The sequence below is a fragment of the Eptatretus burgeri genome, chromosome 12 (assembly GCF_056783735.1).
Source record: "Eptatretus burgeri isolate ZD-2024b chromosome 12, Ebu_testis_v1, whole genome shotgun sequence".
NCBI lineage: Eukaryota > Metazoa > Chordata > Myxini > Myxiniformes > Myxinidae > Eptatretus > Eptatretus burgeri.
This window is the reverse complement of record NC_140972.1, coordinates 2,818,087-2,839,327: the sequence shown is the minus strand read 5'-3', so window position 1 is coordinate 2,839,327 and position 21,241 is coordinate 2,818,087. Positions and strand designations below refer to the sequence as shown.

The following is a 21,241-nucleotide window of genomic DNA, read 5'->3' as shown; positions in this document are numbered from 1 at the left end:
TTTGGAGAAGGCTGGTTGGTCTGTAGTTGCAGGGATCTGTTTTTGCAACTGTTTTATACAGAGCGGTAATGTTTGCTGATTTCCAAGCACATGGCAGGTGACCTTGAGAAAATGAGAGGGTGAATAGAACAGAGAGAGAGTGAGCAACAGCAGAGGAGCGGGTTTTTAGGACACATGGGCTGATGTTGTCTGGACCTGTTGCAGAATCTGAGTTGAGGTTTGACAGCAAACTCTCCACCTTGTCAGGAGAAAAGGACACAGAGTCCAGGGACATTTCGGTGCGACTGGGTAAGGTGGGTACAGAAAGCGATGGATTTGGTACACAAGATTTTGATGCAAACACGGAGTTTAGGCATTCAGCCTTTTCACGTGCGGTATCAGCTGTGCGGCCATTTGAGGTAATGGAGGGGATGGAGGGGGAACATACACCGGAAACAGACTTCACTAGACACCACCAGGATTTGAGAGACAAGTTTGTGAGTTCAGGCTTGAGATTAGAAAGATGTTTCCTGGCTCTCCTGAGGGTAGACACACACTTGTTTCGAGCTTTGTGGAAGGAATTAAGATTGCCTTCAGTTGGATTTTCCTTCAATGAGACGAACGCAATTTGTTTCAGGACAACTGCCTCACCACAAGCTTCAGTGTACCATGGGCGGGGGGAAGGGCAGCGCAACTGAAGAGGAGAGGGGATAAATCTGTGCTTGAGGGAGAGAGCAAATGTTTTTGAAGGAATTCCCAGAATGAGTTTATGTCGGAGAAAGTAGCGATGGGAGACCAGTCTAGAAGTTTGATGGCTGCTTTGAAGTCCCTGACAGTTGCTCCGAGTGAAATGCAAGACTCGACGGTGCTGAGGTGGTTCTCTGATAACAGCCATAGAGATCTCTACTTTGACCATCACGTGGTCAGAAGAACCGATTGGAGCAAAAGAAGAACAGCAGACGTTTTCTGGGAAATTGGTGAAAATCAGATCCAGAAGAGATGGAGTAGTGTTGGTTGAGATCCGGATTGGGAAGTTGAGCGATTGAGTCAGTCCCAATGAGTTGCAGAAGTCTTTTGCTGAAGTGCCATGGCAGGTGAGAGAGGTACCCACACCCAGCCAACTGGCAAAGTGACAGTTGAAGTCACCACATATGAGGACGAGAGAGAGTTGGGATGAGAGAGAATAGTCGTTGGTCCATGTTTTTGGCGAGTGAGGTGTAAACAGAGTCATCACCGATTGGTGGATGGTACGACACACATATAAACATGAGATGGAAATGGAGGGAAAGCCATAACCATTGGTTTTCCTGGGGATGTGGGGGAGTGAGGGCAGTGCATGGAGAGTGAGGAATAGAATATTTGATGAAGAGAGCAACTCTGCCACCAGGATGAGGCTCAGGTCTGCCATACCGGAGGAGGGAGTAACCAGGGAGAGATACTAAGCAAGTTTCTGTTAAACAGATTACGTCTGGTTTGTCAGTGGCAACCTGTCTGGAAAGATCTGTTGGGTTTGAGTGAAGGCCCCAGATGTTTGAGGTGCACACTCTTGAGGAATATGGAGGGGAGGAAGCTTTGGGTGCAGAGGAGCGGAGGGGGGGGGGGTTGGGAGAGATGTTGACAGTGTGTGGGGGATTACAGAAGAGCTTGGGGAGAGGGCCGGATGAGGAGAAAAGGCTCGGTGGTGATGGGATGAGGCACAGTGGGGAGTAATAAGAGAAGGAGCATAGGGAAGTTGAACATTGGAGGAGATGGAGGGATGAGATGGAAGAGAGGGGACAAGTGAAGGAGGCAGCTTTGAGAAGGGGGAGATTGGAGGGAGAAGTGTGAGAGGGGAGTTTTTGAGAAAGGTGAGAGGGAAGCTTGGAGGGGGAAGAGTGTGAAGGTTGCTTTGAGAGGGAAGGTTGAAAGGGAAGCTTTGAGAGGGAGGGAGACGATGAGAGCAGGCACAGCCAAGGGCAAGAGGGCTATGTGAGAGGTGTGGAGAAGGGAAGGATGAGACTTGGCAGTGGGATGGTGAAGAAGAGAGCAGGCAGGGGGAGGTACAATATTTTAGGGGTTGGGAAGAGGGGGAGGTATGAGAGGAAAGAAGGAGCATGTTTGTGGTAACGAGTGTACTGATTGAGAGAGTGAGATATCTGTTCTGTTAGAATTGATCCAACAGATATTAGAGCACCACACACTTTGGGACAACAGAGGAGAAGCTGATACTGAAGCAAAAGACAGTGAAAAGATGCTAAGAGTGGAGGTAGGATGAGGGGCAAGATGGGAGGGGTAAGGAGAGAGTATAACAGGTGAGGAGTTAGCAGGTAGATGTAAGGAGGTGGGGTGAATTGGCACTGAAGTTGGAAAAAAGGGACGATTGATGGAACACGAACATACATTGCAAACTGGGATTTTTTTAAATCTTTAAGTCATTTCACTTCTTCTGGTATCCTCCGGAGCTCCGTCGTCACAGCCCTTTTGATGGCCTCCACATCAGGAAATAGTGTCCACCTGAACACCCCCTTGAGCTTGGGGAAAAGGAAAAAAATCACAAGGGGCCAAGTCTAGCGAATACGGGGGTTGCTCCAGAGTTGGCACGTTCCTCTCCGCCAGAAACTGTCGGATGCTCAGGGCACTGTGAGCAGGGGCGTTGTCATGCTGGAGCACCCTGGCGTTGTTCTCCCACAGATCCCTCCTCTTGTCCCGAACTGATCTCATGAGGCGCTGGAGGATCTCCTTGTACACGTATTGATTCACCGTTTGACCCTGTGGTAGAAACTCGAAGTGGACGATGCCCTTGATGTCAAAAAACGCGATGAACATCACCTTGACCTTCGACTTCGACATCCTTACTTTCTTTGGTCTTGGTGATACCGGACTTTTCCACTGACGACTCTGCCGTTTGGTTTCGGGATCGTATTTCAATATCCACAATTTATCGCCAGTCATGACTCTCCTGAGCAGGTCTGGATCGGCCTCGAGGAGCTCGATAAGGTCTTGACAAACAGTGAATCTTTGCTGTTTCTGGTCCTTGGACAACAGCTTGGGGACCATCTTTGCACACACCTTGCGCATTTCGAGATTTTCAGTGATAATGCTCCAGACAGTGTCCTTGTTGATGGAAAGTTCCTCAACAATCATCTGCACCGCGAGTCGACGATCTTCACGCACAATCTGCTTCACACGCTCGATGTTGTTCGCCATTCTGCTCGTTAAAGGTCTTCCAGACCGTGGATCGTTTTCAACCTCCTCCCGTCCCTCTTTGAACCTCTTGTGCCATTCAAATGCCCGTGTACGTGACATCGTTTCTTCCCCGTAGACTTACTGCAGCATTGTGAATGATTCGGAAGGTGTTTTGCCAAGCTTGGCAAGAAACTGCAGATTGGCTCTCTGCTTACGACTCATAGCGCGACGACTCAGACTCGACAACGTGTAAAGCACGACCTGTAAAAAAAAAAAAAAAAAAAAAAAAAATCACACAATGAGCGGTCAACCATCACCAATCATATATATTGCTGGAATCTTGCGAAAGGCTGACGCAACCTGTTCATTCAAGTTGTGTAAGTGGAGCACACAGCAGGCTCAGTCCCATTTATTTTTAAGACAGACCTCGTATATTTACAGAAATAAAAATAATCATCATTTGGACAGTGACACTCAGAGTAGTTAATGCACGGAATAGTCTCCCGGGAAAGGTAGTGACAGCAGAAACTGGTAGTTTAGGTACCCAGAAGCACTGGGGGATAGGAAGGGTACATGGATAGTGGCAGGAATGGTTGGTAGCTGAGATACATTTTGTGATGCATCACTGTCATGATTGTGATATCTGGAAGAGAGTCTTGTCAATAGGTGAATGTTCTGTCTTTGTTCAAACCTCACCCTATGATCGTGATATCGCACCTCCACGACCTCCACCCCTACCCCCCTACCCCGCCAACAACAAAATAAATAAAATTTTAAAAAGAATTCACAAAACATAATTTCAAAAAAATTTTTTTAACATCTTAAAAAGAAAACATTTCTTTTACAATTTTAAATAATAAGAATATTTTTGGTCATTTTACATGCATGTTTTTAAAAACACCCTGGTGATGTCTGTGGTATCATCCCCACACCCCACTGTCCTCACCCCCACACCTTAACCCCTCACCTACCCCAATAAATTCAAGTTGATAAACGGTTTGATTGAAGACATTTGGTGAAGATTTAGCACAGGCTTGATGGGCTAAATGGTCACCTCCTGCATCCAAGTTATTTGCATCCTTGGTGGGCACAAGGTTTAGGCCACAGATTGGGTCCGTCAGTCAACTATTCAGAAATATGATTCATGCACTTCACGTGGGCTGACAGAAAGAATGGCATCGAGGTACGCACATTAGACTCCAAGCTGTCGAGGCTGGGTTTGAATCCCGACCCAGCTATAAACCGTCATTCCGGTGTTTCACAGGCAGGGTGATTCAACAATGTGTGTGTCGTCCCTCAGATGGACGTTAAACTGGGCATCCTGTCTGTCAGCATTAGTTCGCGAACACTGAAGATCCCACGGTGTCCTTCATGAAGAGTTTGAACAAATTCCAAACGACTGCTGTAACTGACTCTTGGGAAGGCAATGGCAAACGACCCAGCATAACAGTTGCCAAGAAGCTGCTGCAGTAGCACCGACGCTCTTGCACACATCATCAAGCTCATCATGATCTCGATTAAACGGATATCTTAGTTTACTTTTCAACAAGAAACGAAAATGTTTATCACATGAATTTTTCTCAAGCCCTTGCTTTTTCATTAGGTTTTCAATTGCCATAAGCTTTTTTTTTTTCCATAAACATAAACACAATTTTCCCATAAACTTTTTTCCCATAAAAATAAATAAATATCCATCTGTTGGAGACCCCATAAGCAAGAACACAACAAATTGCTTTTTCTTAACTGACACAGACTCATGATTAATAAAAAGGATAACCCCAAATCTGACGTACGTTTCATTTTTAAACTAGTACTACCCTATTCCACGAGCCTCAACTATGTATACAAAATAACAATACTAATAATAATGTGGGGGGGGAAAAAAAAATCTAGAATATTCAAGTATAATAATGGTTTGTGAATCATAGTTTAAACGCTTCATAGACGGCCTGATATTTGCATATTCCGAGTTTAACCGCCAGTGAGGAATCATTCACTTTCAGAAGGAACTTGGTCCACATTCAGGAAAAGAGCTCGTGCAACAAAAACACCAACAACACGTTTACTCGATCACATTTAACGAATCACCCCAAGATGAATTTTTCCGAACGCAATAAAAAATATGCACCAATGTGCGCAATTAGCCACCGAACAAACGTTTTAATCAAGTCTCGCGTATTAGCCTAATGGGGTGCACGACAAAGAACAGCGGGGCCTGGATGGAAAAATGCCTCGTGGGGAAGCATCCAAGAAGCGATACCGGAACGTTTGCGGACATAAACTCGATTCCTTGGCGTGAGATTGTTTCGCCGTTTTACACGATCCACAGCCGCGGCCAATACCACATTTGTTGACTCTGCTGTGACCCGCTGGTGGGGGTACACGGAGCAGTACATTCGGCGCTCATGCACAGCCAGCCGGCAGTGTCGTGCAGCGAGAAAAGGAAATTGAGGGAATAAAAGGAAGAATCCATTTGAAATTTAAACTGAAAGCTACATTGTGGTTGGATTCATTAAATGTAGCCCGGGTGGCCATCTTTCGAGGAGGCACGCAGTGTTCAGCTAATCAACACTTCTCTGCCCGACACGGAATTGAACATGCGCTCGCAGCACCACCCACACATGTACTCTTCCTGCCTCCCGAGAGTTTATACTTCCAAGAATGAAAATTTGCAAAGGCCATTCATTTCAAAAGAACAACCTGCCTGCAGTCTCTACATTGGACAGCCAATATGGTTCTTCTTTTTCTTTTAACGTCTAAAGCAATACCTTCTGCACTATTATTGCAACAAATCGAGCATGAAATTCCCAAAATGAAAGCAATGTCCAAGGCCACCCTCATCACAAGTTGCCCAGTTTCCGCAATACACTCGTTTGCTAATAGAAATCGCCCTAAACAAGGCATAAAGCCACTCTAGGTAAGGGGCTAAGCGCTAAGGGAAGGTTAGACGAAGATAAGAATAAATAAAAACAAAATAAAAGAAAGAGAAAAAGAACAAAAAAAACATCCAATACACAGAAAGTACTATCAGAAGTCAGATGAAATGCAATGGAACCTCAACGATGTAAGAAGTCAGAATTGACATTCCTCTTAAAGCTGAGTAGATCGTCGGATAATGGGAAGCACGTTACAGGTAGTGAATTCCAAAGTGAGACGGCACGAGGGATCAAACTATCTGCGTAGCCTTCCGTTCTGCACTTTGGATCAGCTATCGTGCACGAGTGTGCAGAGATGGCAAACCGAGTCTTGCGTCCAAACACTCGCACAGGAAGATCCAAGATAGAAAGTCCAGCAGAACATTTGCCATGAAAATATCTGTAGAACAAACTAAGAGTGGCAACTGAGCTACGATTAGAGCGGTTGAGGAGTTGAACCCATCTCTACACCAATCAGGTTAACTATGTGTTTCTGGAGCCTATCAAGTAAAGATAAGTGGCAGGCTGGTGCTCCAACCCAAATGTGGCAACGGTACTCGATGAGGGGACGTATAGTTGTCTTAGACAGGTACAAAACAACATCAGGAGGTAAATACCTCTACGCTCAATAAAGACAACCAACTCGCTTGGAAGCACTCTTGGCAATACAAGAAATGTACTTATCCTAACGGAGGTTAGAGGAGATGTCCAGAACAAGAAGCCGAAGTTCAGATGATTCTGTTTGGGTTGAAGACCCCATGTACACAGAAGGGAAAGACCTGTCTCTGGAGCGAGACGTGGAAAACAATTTCGTTTTCTTTGCATTGAAGGTTACCGGCCAGTCATGTCCCCACTTCATCACATTCTCTAAATCATTGTCCAAACTCCAACCTCATTATGAGTAGTGTTGAGTGAATCAGCAAATGTACAGTAAAGTCATGAGGCATCAGCATACGTGGAAAGCTGAGACGGAACATTACCAGGAGGATCGTTGGTATAAACAAGGAACAGAGTGGGACCAAGGACAGAGCCCTGTGGGACACCGGAATTGATGGAGCGAGTAGGAGAAGATTGACCCTCGAGAACCACCTTCATCTTGCGATTTGTAAGGAAAGCCGAAATGATTGAATGCATCACTCCAGGTACACCATAAGACTGAAACTTGTGGAGCAAACCTTTGTGCCACACTTTATCAAAGGCTTTTGAGATATCCAAATCAACTAATGGAGCTTCACCCTTGAGCTCCAATGCACTGTTGAAATGATCCGTAATTAAGGACAGCAGATCACCAGTAGAGCTGGAACGGCAAAACCCATACTGGCAGTCAGTGAGAAGCTCATTGTCCTCCAGATGGCTGAGAAGTTGTTCATCGCTGAATCATTCGAATACCTGACATATTACAGGAAGCAGGCTGATGGGGTGATAGTTACTTGGCTCAGAATGCTCACCAGCACCCTTGAAAACAGGGACAACAGAAGCAACTTTCCAGGACGAAGGAAACACCGAATCAGACAAGCACAGGTTGTATAGCTTGGCAAGAATCGATGACGGTTCAAGACAACACATCTTCAATACAATCACAACAGGGATTCCATCAGGAACAGTCACTTTCAAGGCAACTCGAGTACTAATAATCCTGGCAAACTTCTAAGGAGCGATAAATGGAACAGGAATATCCGAGTCTGTATGAGAAGGAAAATGAGAAAGAGGGTGTCCCTGATCATTGAGGGTAGAATTACAAACAGAGAGTTGAAAAGAGGTTAACCTTATTTTGAGTGAGAAATTAGAGGTGTTGATCACCAGGAGTGCGAGTTTCAGTATTACTTGCAACATCCTCAAGTGTGAATAACATAGCCTGTTGGAGATGTGTCTGAACAGTACGACCTTCATCTATGACGGTGCACACGGCCAACAAATATTTGGCATGGCGATGTGTTCACCGGCTAATTGTGGTACGTGGATTTCATGTGGTACCCTACTGTTGTGGCTAATTTAGTGATGGAGGAACTCAAACAAAAGATATTTGAGTCTCATGAGAATTGGCTCCCACGATACTGGAACAGGTACGTGGATTTCACCTTCGCCATTGTGCAGGCAACCATGGAAGACCACCTACTGGGACAACTTGGCCGGGTATTCCCCAGCATGAACTCCACATTTGAAAATGAAAAAGAAAGCAAATTGGCCTTTTTGGATGTGGAGGTTCACCGTAAGCCTGACGGCTCCCTCAAGACCTCGGTTTACAGGAAACCAACTCACACCAGCAGATTACTGGATTTCAACTCCTGCAACCCAATCTACCACAAACGCAGTGTAGCACGGACCTTAGCAGCTCGGGCATGGACGGTGTCATCTTCCAAAGCCGAGGCAATTAAAGGAATCAGCTCAAAAATGTGTACAGCAAGGGGTTTACTCCCCACCTGGAAAGAACGAAAACGGACAGAACAGAAGGAGCCAGACATGCTTGGGCACTGTGTACTGTCATACTACCAGGGCCTTTCTGAAAAAAAATTGGCAGGAGAGTACGCGGCGCACGGATTGGTGTCGCCTACAAGGCTCTACACACCGTCATTGATGTCCTTTCAAAACTAAAGGAACAAATACCAACTGGTGATAAATCTGGAGTAGTTTACCATTCATCATGCAGACACTGTGACCAATTCCACATTGACACTGAAAGAAATTTAAAACGACGACTAGATGAACATGATCGAACAATTAGGCTTGGAAAGGTGACCCAGACAGCCATAGCACGTCATTGCCTGCATTCCGGCCACAAATTTGACTTTGATGGGACCCGTGTCCTCGACACATCGAACAAACGACGCAGGTTGATACTGGAAGCGTGGCACGTGAAGAGCCGGGAGGGTGGTGTAACTCGTGAGACGGTGGAAATATCCACACAATGCACACCTCTGATGCAACAGGGCTGGATAAGGTGAGCAACAAACAACACTCAATCCCAAACCCAACATCCATATGTGCACAACACCCAAGGAGAACCCCAACAATCACACATTTCACATGTCAGACAAATTTAATCGTCACAATTGTAGGATATGGGGAAAGGAGATCTGCATGAATTGTATGAACATGAAAGGGATTTGCCGAGAGTAAACGTCCGGTGCGCCGTGTCATGTTCTCACATCCACGGACCCGATTTATTTGATGAACACACTGTCTCTAGCATTTCGTACCTCAACATGCCATGATAGTTCCTTATCCTACAACTCCAAGAAAATCCTTCCTTGTTACAAAGAGTGAGCCAGAAGTTTCAGAAGGGTGGAGCACCACCTGACTTTGTTCAAATTGTAAAAGGATTTTAAAATCAAACTTCACCACACCATTACATTGCGCGAGGTGAACCGATGAAACGGCCCGCTCGTTCACCCGACTTAACATCTTTAAATTTATATCTCTGGGGTTTATAAAAAGTAAAGTCTACACGAGCAAACCAGGGGACCTTGAAGACCTCAAACATCGGATTGTTCATGCTGTGCCATCCGGCTCAACAACTGTGATGGAAAATGTTTTCTCAGAATTTGAACGCCCAATTAAATTGATTGTCGTGAATGATGGACGATAGGTAGAAGTTAATAAATAATTCGAGAATATCTCAACAACAAAGACTTATAAGTGTATTACGTGTATTCATATCAAAGTTGTGTCAGTATTTCAAATAAGAAAAAGACTATTCAACGTTCTTTTTGGTCTATTCATTCCCGGACACCCTGTATATAAACACACCTTTTCGAAATTAGTTTAGGTCGACTACCTGCGCATTGATCTGAACTAACGTTGCGTTGCAAACTGAGTTAATGATCACGGAACTAACTCAGTTTAACAGAAAGGAAAAGTGGAAAGGCATGTCATTTTATAAGGGACTTGCAGGGGAGAGGGAGGGGAGGGAGACAGGGCAAAGGAAGGAGGGTGTTGGCAGATGGCAGAACAATCTCTCTTGCACCTTGGATGTGTAAAGGTCGCATCAGCTCCCCGTGGCTTCAACAAAACACTTTAGAAACCCTGCAGAGCAATGTAAATCTCAAAAAGAGAACTTCTGTCAATTGGGCGATGTCTTTCAGCACTCCCTGAAACTACTGGTCGGCATTAGATAGACGTCCAGTTTGTACTGTTCGACAGTGCATCTTCAATTGAATAAAAATAAGCATTTTTGTAAAGTGAACAACGAGCTGCGCAGCCTTTGATGAAAATATAAAACTAACCTTACAGTCGGCAATTAACAATAATATTAACAACTACAAGGGCACTCGGTGGAGCACATACCTTCGCCACGCAATGCCTGATCCAGTAGAACATATCAGGCCCAATAATTTTTTGAAATGTCAAACATCGTTTTTCGCCCTATCTCTCAATGGTGAAGAATCACTGTAAAAATTAAAAAAAAAAATTCTCCTGTCCAGATCCGGATTCGGATCTTCACCTACATTTAATCAATTCTTCCTTGTCACACACCAAACATGTCCACAAAGCTTCGTCCGAATCCGTCCACAACTTTTTGAGATATCTTCCTACATATTGTTTTTGACCCTATCTCTCAATGGTGAAGAATCGCTTAAAAAATTCGAGTAGCCGGATCCGGATCTTCACCAAAATCTAATCAATTCTTCCTTGTCACACACCCAACCTCTCCAACAAATCCGTCCACAAGTTTTTGAGATATCCTGCACACAAACAAACAAACAAACAAACAAACAGACAAACGAAAACACAGAGAGGGATGAAAACATAACCTCCTTCCACCTTCGTTGGTGGAGGTAATTAACAACCTCTCAGACCTGTTCATTCAGGGCATTATTCTACACTGCATGTATAATTCAGCAGGAAAGGAACAGCAAACCATCAAATAGAAGTAAACTCCACTCCAAGAAATTGCAACATCAAAGAAAGAGTGGACTTAGCCGAAGGCCGAGGTGAAGTTTCATTCATGGTCCACAAACTTCCTTGGGCCCAAACTCCAGTTATTATATTCCTGCAACCATTATTACATCCAATTCACAACTCATTTCTGGGCAAGTGTCAAAGCATAGCATTTTGTCAGGTGTCAGGATAAAGCCGCGCCATCATCATTGGGGATTAGGGTGTCAGGAGCAGAACACATGATAACCAGAGTTGGTGTCAAAGCCACCCAATGCTCGCCTGTTTATACATTTATCGTTTTTAAAAGACTAGTCTAATAATATTTTTTTAAAGCAATGCAGTGAAGTCTGATCCAAATAATTTTAAAGCAATATATGTAATCAGTAAAAAATAGTGTGGTAGATAAAAACAGAAAGGAAAAAAAATGAAAACATGAACATGACAAAATCTTCTGATGTTGCGGGTTTTCCCGATGACGCGTTCAGGCCAAATCAAGTTGTTGTCGTCAGTCTCCAGTCTATGTTTGGATTCACATTAGGTTTCAAAACTGGTTTCGACTCTTCGTGAATTAAAAACTCACTGTAAAACTCCTCTTCCTGCAGAAAGTCAATTAATTTTCCTGACTCATCGCAGAGAGGTTATTCTTCTTACTTGGATCGACGTCGTTATTTATCGATATGGTATTTATATTTACGTTTATTACCTTGCATTGTTACCCGAAACTTGAAAAACGTAGAATGAGCGAGGTAAACCACAGCAGAGCTAGAAAAAGTTCAATCCACACTCCAAGTGTCTTCCCTGATCGCCGCGGCTGTTTGTGTGTTTCCCTGCTTTCTTCAGCGATGAGTTTGCGACCTCAGAATATATTTAGAGAGATTAATTTGGTAAGAATACGGTATGAAGAAACAAGAGGTCCACACGAGGAATTCAAAACTCACAGAGGGGCGAACTTTCTCGCTGCAAAAAGTCAACAAAGGCTTTCAGAGGTAGGAAATGCCAATGGCATGGATGGTCGGGGTGTTTCTACTGTTCAGATTAGACTCAAAGCAAGATCGATCACTTTTTGTGGCTAATTTTCGGACGTTTTTGCGCTTGGTTTTTTTGTGCAACATTTGCGGCTTATAAACCAGTGCGGCTTGTGTGTGTTAAAATTCCAGATTTTTTTAAAATTTAGGGGATGCAGCTTATATAACAATGCGCTCAATGGTCCGAATTTTATGGTACTTGCCTCGCCATGAGAAATGTATCTAAAAGAAAAAGTAATATGTAGTGTTGGGAGTTAGAGTGCGGACAGGAACGGATGGAAAACAGCATCCCGGTTGCCATGGCAACCACTTTAGATGACGAAGGTATGTCGTGACACAACGGCTCCACAGTCTGTACCTATGTACCAAATATGAAACGTGAAAGTTGAAAACTTTGGGAGTTAGAGTGCGGACAGGAACGGACACACAGACAGGCGGACAGACAGACGGACGGACGACCGGTATCACATAATACGCCCTGATATATATACATATATATATATAAATAAACACATCGGGCGTATAAAAATAGTGTGGTAGATAAAAACATTATAAAGAAAACTAGAGGGGGAGCACTCCTCCGCCGCCAATATTGCGAGGTCACTCAAGTGAACCTTATATCTTATTCATCTATCTATAATTCCAGCAATGTGTGTGTGTGTGTGTGTGTGTGTGTGTGTGTGTGTGTGTGTGTGTGTGTGTGTGTGTGTGTGTGTGTGTGTGTGTGTGTGTGTGTGTGTGTGTGTGTGTGTGTGTGTGTGTGTGTGTGTGTGTGTGTGTGTGTGTGTGTGTGTCCACTGTTTCTCGACAACCTCTGGTCCGATCTAATTGAAACTTGCCAGGTATATTGCTGGGGACCTGAGGATGTGCCTTTTCAAGGTTTGATATTAATCGGACAAGTGCTTCCCAAGTTATGGCCATTTATTTACCAAACCAATGGCAAGACACATTGTTGCGTGGGCGTGGCCGATGGGGAAGGGAAGCACAGCCACGTTCCCCATTACGGGTTACAACGTACGGGCTTCCGGAGAGTGATGACTTCGTGTATTCTAATAATTTCTCGATTTCTTATGCGCATTTATAGATAAACACAATGGCCCAAGTTATGATCGTTTTCATATTAGACGGTGTATAAATTTCGGGAACATCAGAGTGCTGGTATGCTCCGAACCAGGAAGTAAATTTTTTCTCTCTTCTCTTTTTGTTTTTCCTTGCCACGACATTGCGAAAAGGTAAAATACGTTGGCGTTAATTGAATAATTGGGTATTAAAAATAAATTGCGAATAATCGTAACTGCGAATAATTTATTTATTAATCGTAACTGCCTGGGTGGTTTATTTATTTATTATTATTCTTTTTTTACAGGCACGTACGAGTTAAATATGATGTCAACAGTGCTGACAGAGTGAAAGTTCTTTTCTCCAACATTTTTTTTTGGGGGGGGGTTGGAAATCACTTAAAACATGTAGAAATGCAAAAAAAACAAATCGAAATTTTGTTGAAAAAAAAAGTTGCAAAAAATATTTTTTTCTCGAACTTTTTTGGGGGGGTGGGGGTTGGAAATCACTTAAAACATGTAGAAATGCAAAAAAAAAAAAAAATTTTTCTCGAACGATTTTTTGGGGAGGGGGCGGTTGAAAATCACTTAAAACGTAGAAATGCAAAAAAAAAAATTTTCTCTAACTTTTTTTTGGGGGGGGGGTTGGAAATCACTTAAAACATGTAGAAATGCAAAAAAAAAAATTCTTGAACAATTTTTTTGGGCGGGGGGACCAAGTCCAAAATCTAATGGCATGATCCTTGGACCATACCTAACCCCCCCACCAAGTTTCGTCGAAATCCGTCGAGGAGTTTTTCCGTAATACAAAAAATTTAACATTTTCACGCTCATGCTCACGCTCACGCCGGGGGTATCGCTATAGCTCTCTATTCTTCGAACAGGCGAGCTAAAAATGGTTGCAAGCTTGAACTCGAGTTCAGGGAGGTACAGTGTGCTCTTCGTTAATTGTTGTAAATTGGTCGAGTCGACGAGTTCTATTGATGGATCTCTTTACTGCTAAATAATGGATAAACACACGCGCATGCATGCATGTTGGGTCACCTGAAAGATCGGGTCATTTCGATTTTAGCAAAACATTGAGCACATTGTTGTAAAAAGGAATCGAAAAAAAAAAATTCACTTGGGAATGCAACGTAGCAATGATGGGCCAGATGGCCTCATTTCCTTTTTTCAACGTCTTACAGGAGGGTGCGACCACTCCTTACACTCAGTGCAGTCTAGCCATGAGATAAATGAGCCTGTTTGGTCATGCACCGCTGGGAGATGACATTGTAACCTTTAGAAGCTGGAGAGGTTAAAGGATGTCCTGTAACACGTCTCCCTCGTTGAACTAGGTCGGAGCCGGGCAGGAGGGAAGGAGGAAGGGGTAGCACTTCAGGCATTTCAGGCGCCGACGCCACGGCACGCTACTATAACAGGACCCAGAACGGATTTCACCAACGAACAGTACGTTTACCATTGTGGGAATCAAGGTGTGACCGACACTTCGAGCATTAGCCCTTTATCGGTGAAAACAACAAAACCAAAAAAAACCTTCACAGGGATTTGTATTCCATTACATATCGGAAATATGTTGAACAAGTAGTGAAGCTCCTGCTGCTGATTTTGGGAGCAGAGACTGGCCTTGTAGTTGTGAGATAATGGTGGCCCTCACAATGCTAAGGAACCATGATGCTAAAAGATTCAACCGTTAATAAAGAGAAAAGAGATTCTTCTTTGCTCGTGATCAATAAAAAAAAATATTGTGATCACATTGGTGAGCCCAAGTGGGATGCACAATGAAAGTCAGTGCAGTTAGCAAAGTTGAACAAAGAATATTATTTGTACGACGGCGAAATGACGTGAGTACGGGTAGCAAGAGCAGATCAAGATGACGCTTGGGTGACTGCCTCGATGTCACGACCAAACGCGCTTTCTCAAACCTTTAGCGTCTGCACATACTTTACACAAAGATGACGTTACGGAACGCTGACAGACAGTTCTGTCGTGTGGATGAGGCCGCAGTCTTACCAACCACCCGAGTGTTGTAGTAATCGGGAAGAAGGCGCTCGCAAAGCGCCACCAGTAACCAGAACGCCTCTTCTTCCGACGCGTACAGAAGCAACACCGACGTCACAATATTCATCGCCTGGAGAAACGAAAGCAAAATGCAATCAGCACAGTTTGATGACTAATTATTAAATCTCCACAAAGCAATGCAATTATAAGCATGATAGTTCTAAGACTGACAAAATGCATGATGCAGAGGTAGCGCACCAACGCTTCAACCGTCTCGTCTGGGTTTGATTCCAGATCAGACTAAAGTAAGTCAGATTGGAGCTTCGCAGGCAGGAAGTTGCATTGTAAAGTGCACCAGCACTCCAGTGTGCCTTAAGCCCCACACATCCGTTTGGTGAATGTTAAAGATCACACGTTTTCTTTCGTGAATACGTGACGAGTTATTGCCAGCACTGTGAACGAAGTCAAAATTCCTTCCCTGACTACTGCTGGGAAGGCAATGTAGTGGGGCAGCATAGCTAACCTAATGTGCATTGAGTGATAAAAGCACCAAATTTGGCACACTTGTAGAAAGACATATTATGAAGCGATTTGGATATTTGGCCACCACAGATTTAGCCTCTGAGGGCTGTGGCAGCCATTTTACAAAATGGCGGCAAGGTGACATTAAAATGGCTAGGGCTTCTACATTTGTGGAACGATTTCATCGTTTATGGGGTCTATGGATGCGCCTCACCGAGTACTACAAACCTATGGAAGCAGATTTTCGAAATTCGAAATTGTGAAGAGGGGGGGGTGGGGGTGGGGGGAAAACCTTTTTTTGGGAAATAATTAAAATTTTGTATAATATGCTCGTATAGTCGTAACATGGACTCTATTATATTTATTTGTCATTGCAGGTTGGTGATGGTGGTTGTCGCTTAATAGCAGCCATGTCCAAGAGCTTCAAGTTGGTCGATTCAGAGCGACCTGTCTCAACATCGTCACATCCACCAACAACGAACTGGAACCTGTGTATCATCTGTCAAGATGACACGAAAGAGACACCAACTCGTCCCTCACAGTCCAAGCGAACAGATGTCGGGAGCGGCTACAGTTCCCTGGCCGAAAATTTGATCAGATTCAATGAACTAAAGGAGCTTCCACGTACGCTTCAGTTACGCCGGCTTGACGAAGGTCACGGAATTGAAGCAGCTATGGTTGCGAACAGTGCTGGTTATCACGAAACCTGTCGACTGAAATATAACAGGACAAAAGTACAGAGAGCCGAAAAGCGAATGCGTGTAACAGCTGATGACAGCCATAATACTGATGCATGCAAGGGCACCAGGTCCCTCTCATCGAGCACAGATAAGTCAAGGCCCCCCTCCTGTTTCTTCTGTGAACAACCTGCAGGCTCAGAACGGCTTCATGAGGCAGCGACCTTCACAATTGACAGGCACGTGAGGGACTGTGTGACCCTCCTTGAAGACAGTGCCCGACTTGGCAAACTCAGTGCTGGGGACATGGTGGCCCTGGAAGCTAAGTACCATGCCAAATGCTTGTCAGGGTTATATAATCGTGCCAGAGCGGCCCGATCTTCTGAAGCGCCAGGAGAAACTGAACCAGAGAAAGAGCTGTCAAGAGTAGCTTTTGCTGAACTTGTGCTCTTTATTGAAGAGACCAGACAGGATAATTAGACGGTGCCAGTGTTTAAGTTAGCAGAACTGGCTCAACTATACCAGTCAAGAATTGAACAGCTTGGCGTCAGGAGCAACACAAGGGTACATTCCACACGTCTCAAGCAGAGACTCCTTGCCCAGTTCCCTGACATGCAATCACACAGCAAGGGAAGAGACATCCTGTTGGCATTTCGAGAAGATGTTGGCGAAGCTATTGCTAAAGCTTGTGAAATGGACAGCGACAATGATGCTTTCCATCTTGCACGTGCTGCAAAAGTCGTGCGCCGCCACATGTTTGGAGAAGCCAAGCCTTTCATTGGGTTCCCTGAAGGATGCCAGAAAGAGTCTGTGCCACAAATGCTGCTTGGCCGGGTCAGCATGGTCTTAGAGGGACCCAGCATCAAGGACCAGATGACAGACACAAGCAATGCAGCAGTTACCATTGCTCAAATTGTGAAGTTCAACAGCGTAAAACACAAGCGTATGCAAAGCACCTCACCATTCTCCACGGTACGGCACAGCCCTGCGCAAGAAACGCTTCTTCCAATATATGTGGGGATGATGTTACATGCCCACACGCGCAAGAAGGAACTGGTGGATAGGCTGGCACACGTTGGCATGAGCATCTCGTATGATCGTGTCCTCCACCTCACAGCGGAGATGGGGAACTGTGTCTGCGAGCAATTTCACTTGGAGCAAGTTGTCTGCCCGCCCAAGATGCGTGTAAAAGTTTTTACTACTGCTGCAATAGACAATATAGATCACAATCCGAGTTCAACAACAGCGAAGTCCTCCTTCCATGGCACAGCTACCTCACTGATCCAACATCCCAGTTTCATGGGAGAAGGTGTGGATTGAACCATAGTCGTAACTGGAGGATCTGGGGATGCAAGCACGTTCATCCGTCAGCTGCCACAGTGCTGCACTGACGTGCCTCCTGTAACCAGCAGTGTCAAGAATGTGCCTGTCCCTGCTGCTCGGGTGACGTCACTTGACAGAGTGGCTAAAAAGCATACTGAGGAAGAATATCTCTGGCTACACAATGCAAGGCAGGTCGTAGACGGAAATGATGAGAGAGGCGAGAACATATCTTGGGCCGCTTTCCATGCCAGCCGCCAGCCACCAGAAGTTAGACCAATCTGCCCCACCGCCCTGCTTCCCATGTTCCAGGACAGTGCCCACACAGTGGCCATGATCCGCCACTCCATAGACGTCGTGAAGACTGCTGTTGAACATCTGAATCCAGGACAAACACCAGTGGTCACATTCGATCAGCCACTATTTGCCTTGGCAAAGCAAATTCAGTGGAAGTGGCCAGAGAAATATGGTGAAGATAAGGTTGTCGTGCTGTTTGGTGGTCTCCATATCGAGATGGCTGCCCTCAAAACACTGGGAGACTGGCTGGATAGTAGTGGGTGGGTGCAGACACTGGTGCAAGCCGAGATTACCACACCTGGAACAGCCGAGTCTTTCCTGCGGGCATCTCATGTCACCCGCACAAGGAGAGCCCATCAGGTTACTGCTGCTGCACTGCACATCCTGCAACATTGAGCCTATGACCATTATTGCAAGAGAGAAGATAATGACGGAGAACATCAGCTTTCTTTTGAAGATTGGTGCTATCAGAGAGGAGAGGAAATTCCCCAGTTCCAGTACTGGTCAATTGTGTTACAATTGGAGTTGTTGTTGAATGTGTATGTACGTTCTCTGTGACAAGCATCGTTCACTATGTACCTTGATGCCCTGACAGAATTGGCCTGTTGGTTCCATGCCATGGACCACATGAACTATGCCAGGTGGATTCCAGTTCACCTGAAGGACATGACTGAACTTCCTGAAAGGCACCCAGAAGTAGCCAGAAAGTTTCGAGAAGGTAGCTTCACGGTACAAAAGACAAAGAAGATCTCATCAATCCCAATAGACCAGGCACACGAGCAGAACAATGCTTACATCAAAGGAGATGGTGGGGCAGTTGGCCTCACTGATAATTAACCCAGCTGCTTTAAGGCGTTGGATGATCGCTGGGCCGGAAGTGGCGAGGGTGATAGAGGAGTTTCAACATGGAAACCAGCACTCTGGAAGAGAAGACAACATACGCCACCATGACCAGACGACCAGTGTCCAAGCCTCATTCAATGAAGATGTCCGGTCACTAGTCAAAGTCATGGAAGAGCTCGGGAACTCCTTTGAGGAAGACAGCCCAGATCTCGTTGCTCTTGATACCAAAGAAATTGTTGGTTCTCCTGCAATTGAGGCAGTCAGAAAGGTAAGGGAGATTGGCCTAATGCAGTTCCAGGCATTCTTCAGGGATTGCCTTGTTGAAAGAACCAAGCCAGTTGCTGACACAATTCACCGAAATAAGCTCAAAGTGTTCAAGACTCAACCAAGAAGGAACGTGAGCAAGGAGAAGCATAAGCTCACTTACCTCAAGAACAATGCTCAACTGTTCTCACGGCTCTACATCAGCTGTCAGACGAGGGATTGAAACCTGGACGAGTTCTTTCGCCATGAAAATCAGGCATGCCCTCCAGCACTGTCTGATGGATGGACTCTCCGCTTAGGTACAAAAAGCGACCTACTCACATGCTTTGAAGAGATCTCAGATGCAAGGTCAGAGGCTCCTACCACCACCAGTATAGTCATTGATGGAGCAGCCATTGTGCAGATGCTAAAGCCTGCTGCATGCAAGAACTTCAGAGAGTATGCACAAGAGATCTTTATCCCTAACATGTCCACAAGGCTTCAATCTTCATCACGCCTGGACCTGGTATGGGACACCTACAGAGCTGACTCACTCAAAGCTAGTGCAAGAGCAAAGCGTGGTAAAGGAGTGCGCAGATGTGTGGTAGCAGAAGGAGCCATACCCAGAACTGGCAGAACTTTCTTTGAGTAGACACCAACAAGACACAGTTGTTCAAGTTCCTGTCAGAAGCTCTCCTCCTGTGGTTTAACCTGAAAGACAAGCAACTCGTCGTCACTGATGGAGAAGAAGTCTGCAGCAAGCGTCCAATGTCTGAGCTGTCTTCGCTGGCCCCATGTACCCACGAGGAAGCCGACAGTCGAATGCTGCTTCATGTTTCTCATGCAGCCCACCATGGCCACAACAAAATCATGATCAGAACGGTTGACACAGATGTTGTGGTGTTGGCTGTCTCAGTTGTCCAGAATCTGCAGCCAGAAAGTGAACTGTGGATTGCATTCGGAATTGGAAAAGGGTTCCGATACCTGGCAGCCCATGAAATAGCAGCTCGACTGGGGCCAGATAAAGCACAAGCACTTACGATGTTCCATTCTCTGACAGGGTGTGACACTGTGTCAAGTTTTGCAAGTCATGGGAAGAAGACTGTGTGGGCAGTCTGGAATGTGTTGCCGGAGTTGACCGAAGGACTGTTGAAGTTGTCATCTGCACCAAGTGACATACCAGAAGAGGTCATGCACACCATTGAGAGATTTGTCATCCTCCTGTACGACAGAACAAGTCCATGCACAGCCAGTGACAAGGCACGCAAGAAACTTTTCGCAAGGAAGAACAATGTGGAGTTGATTCCTCCAACCAAGGCAGCTCTGGAAGAGCACGTTAAGAGGGCAGCCTACCAGGGAGGTCATGTATGGGGCCAGGTGTTGCTCCCTGCACCAGAGCTGCCACCGGCAACCAGCTGGGGGTGAACCAATAGTGAGGAGGGGCTGCATGAGCCCCACTGGACAAGATTTCCACAAGCAGCCCAAACTTGCCGTGAACTGCTGTCATGTCAATGTAAGAAGGGTTGTGTGAATCGTTGCAAGTGCAAAAAGGCTGCACTTGAATGTACTTCTCTGTGCCAGTGTGAGGGGGAGTGCACCCAGAACTAGACATTTCTACTTTTAAGTTTGACTTTTTCATCATATCACTGTAACATCAAGTGTCATTGAAATGTATTATGTGGAATTTTGTATTTCTTGAGTAAATTATTTTGTATTTCTTTTGTAAATACACCATGCATTTAACTTTTAATAATTTAATAGAAGCTTCGGGGTGGGTGGATGTTTGGTCATTTTTAAATCATATTTTAGTCAGTTGTTGTTGATGATATATTTCCAGGAATGTTTATTCTTACACGCTTTTTCATTGTCATTTATTTACGCTTGTCATGTAATTATGTCACCCGCAGGGCTATAGGTTGGACTATAGGTTAGGGTTAGGTTAGGTTAGCTAGTTTAGTCCAACCGATAGTTGGGGGAGTAGCGTCCCCCCCCCCCAGGCAGCTTAGCTATAGTTAGGCCTTCCTGCTGCCATATGGGAGGCCACCAGTTGGGTGACCCTTTACGTGGTGGCGCGGACTTTCTTAAAAAAAAAACATAAATGTAGTAGGGCCCAGAGCGATTTTTCTCCCTCCCCCCTCCCCCCCCTTAAAAAAACGCGAAAATCGTTAACTGCAATTTTGTAGAGCCTCATTAGTCGCATATATATATAGGCACAGTGATAGTTGTCACCGAAGTATAAACGTAGAAGCCACAGCGATTTGAAAAATTTCCCAAAAAAAGGGTTTTTCCCCCATTCAAAATTTCGAAAATCTGCTCCC

At 45.0% G+C, this 21,241-nt stretch overlaps 1 protein-coding gene and 1 pseudogene across 6 annotated transcripts in view; one reads left to right on the top strand and one right to left on the bottom strand.

The window, feature by feature from the left end:
- LOC147014994 (TBC1 domain family member 9-like) overlaps positions 1 to 21,241 on the bottom strand; it is a 226,819-nt gene that overhangs the window by 131,483 nt on the left and 74,095 nt on the right. For all 6 annotated transcript variants that reach the window (XR_015050185.1, XM_085849266.1, XM_085849267.1 and 3 more), the window contains one exon: positions 15,034 to 15,151. Coding sequence is in view for 5 of the 6 variants with exons in the window: in XM_085849266.1 (XP_085705392.1) it covers positions 15,034 to 15,151 (118 nt within the window). In the remaining variant the exon portion in view is untranslated. The remainder of the gene's footprint in view (positions 1 to 15,033; positions 15,152 to 21,241) is intronic.
- LOC147014996 (uncharacterized) lies at positions 15,747 to 20,348 on the top strand (annotated as a pseudogene).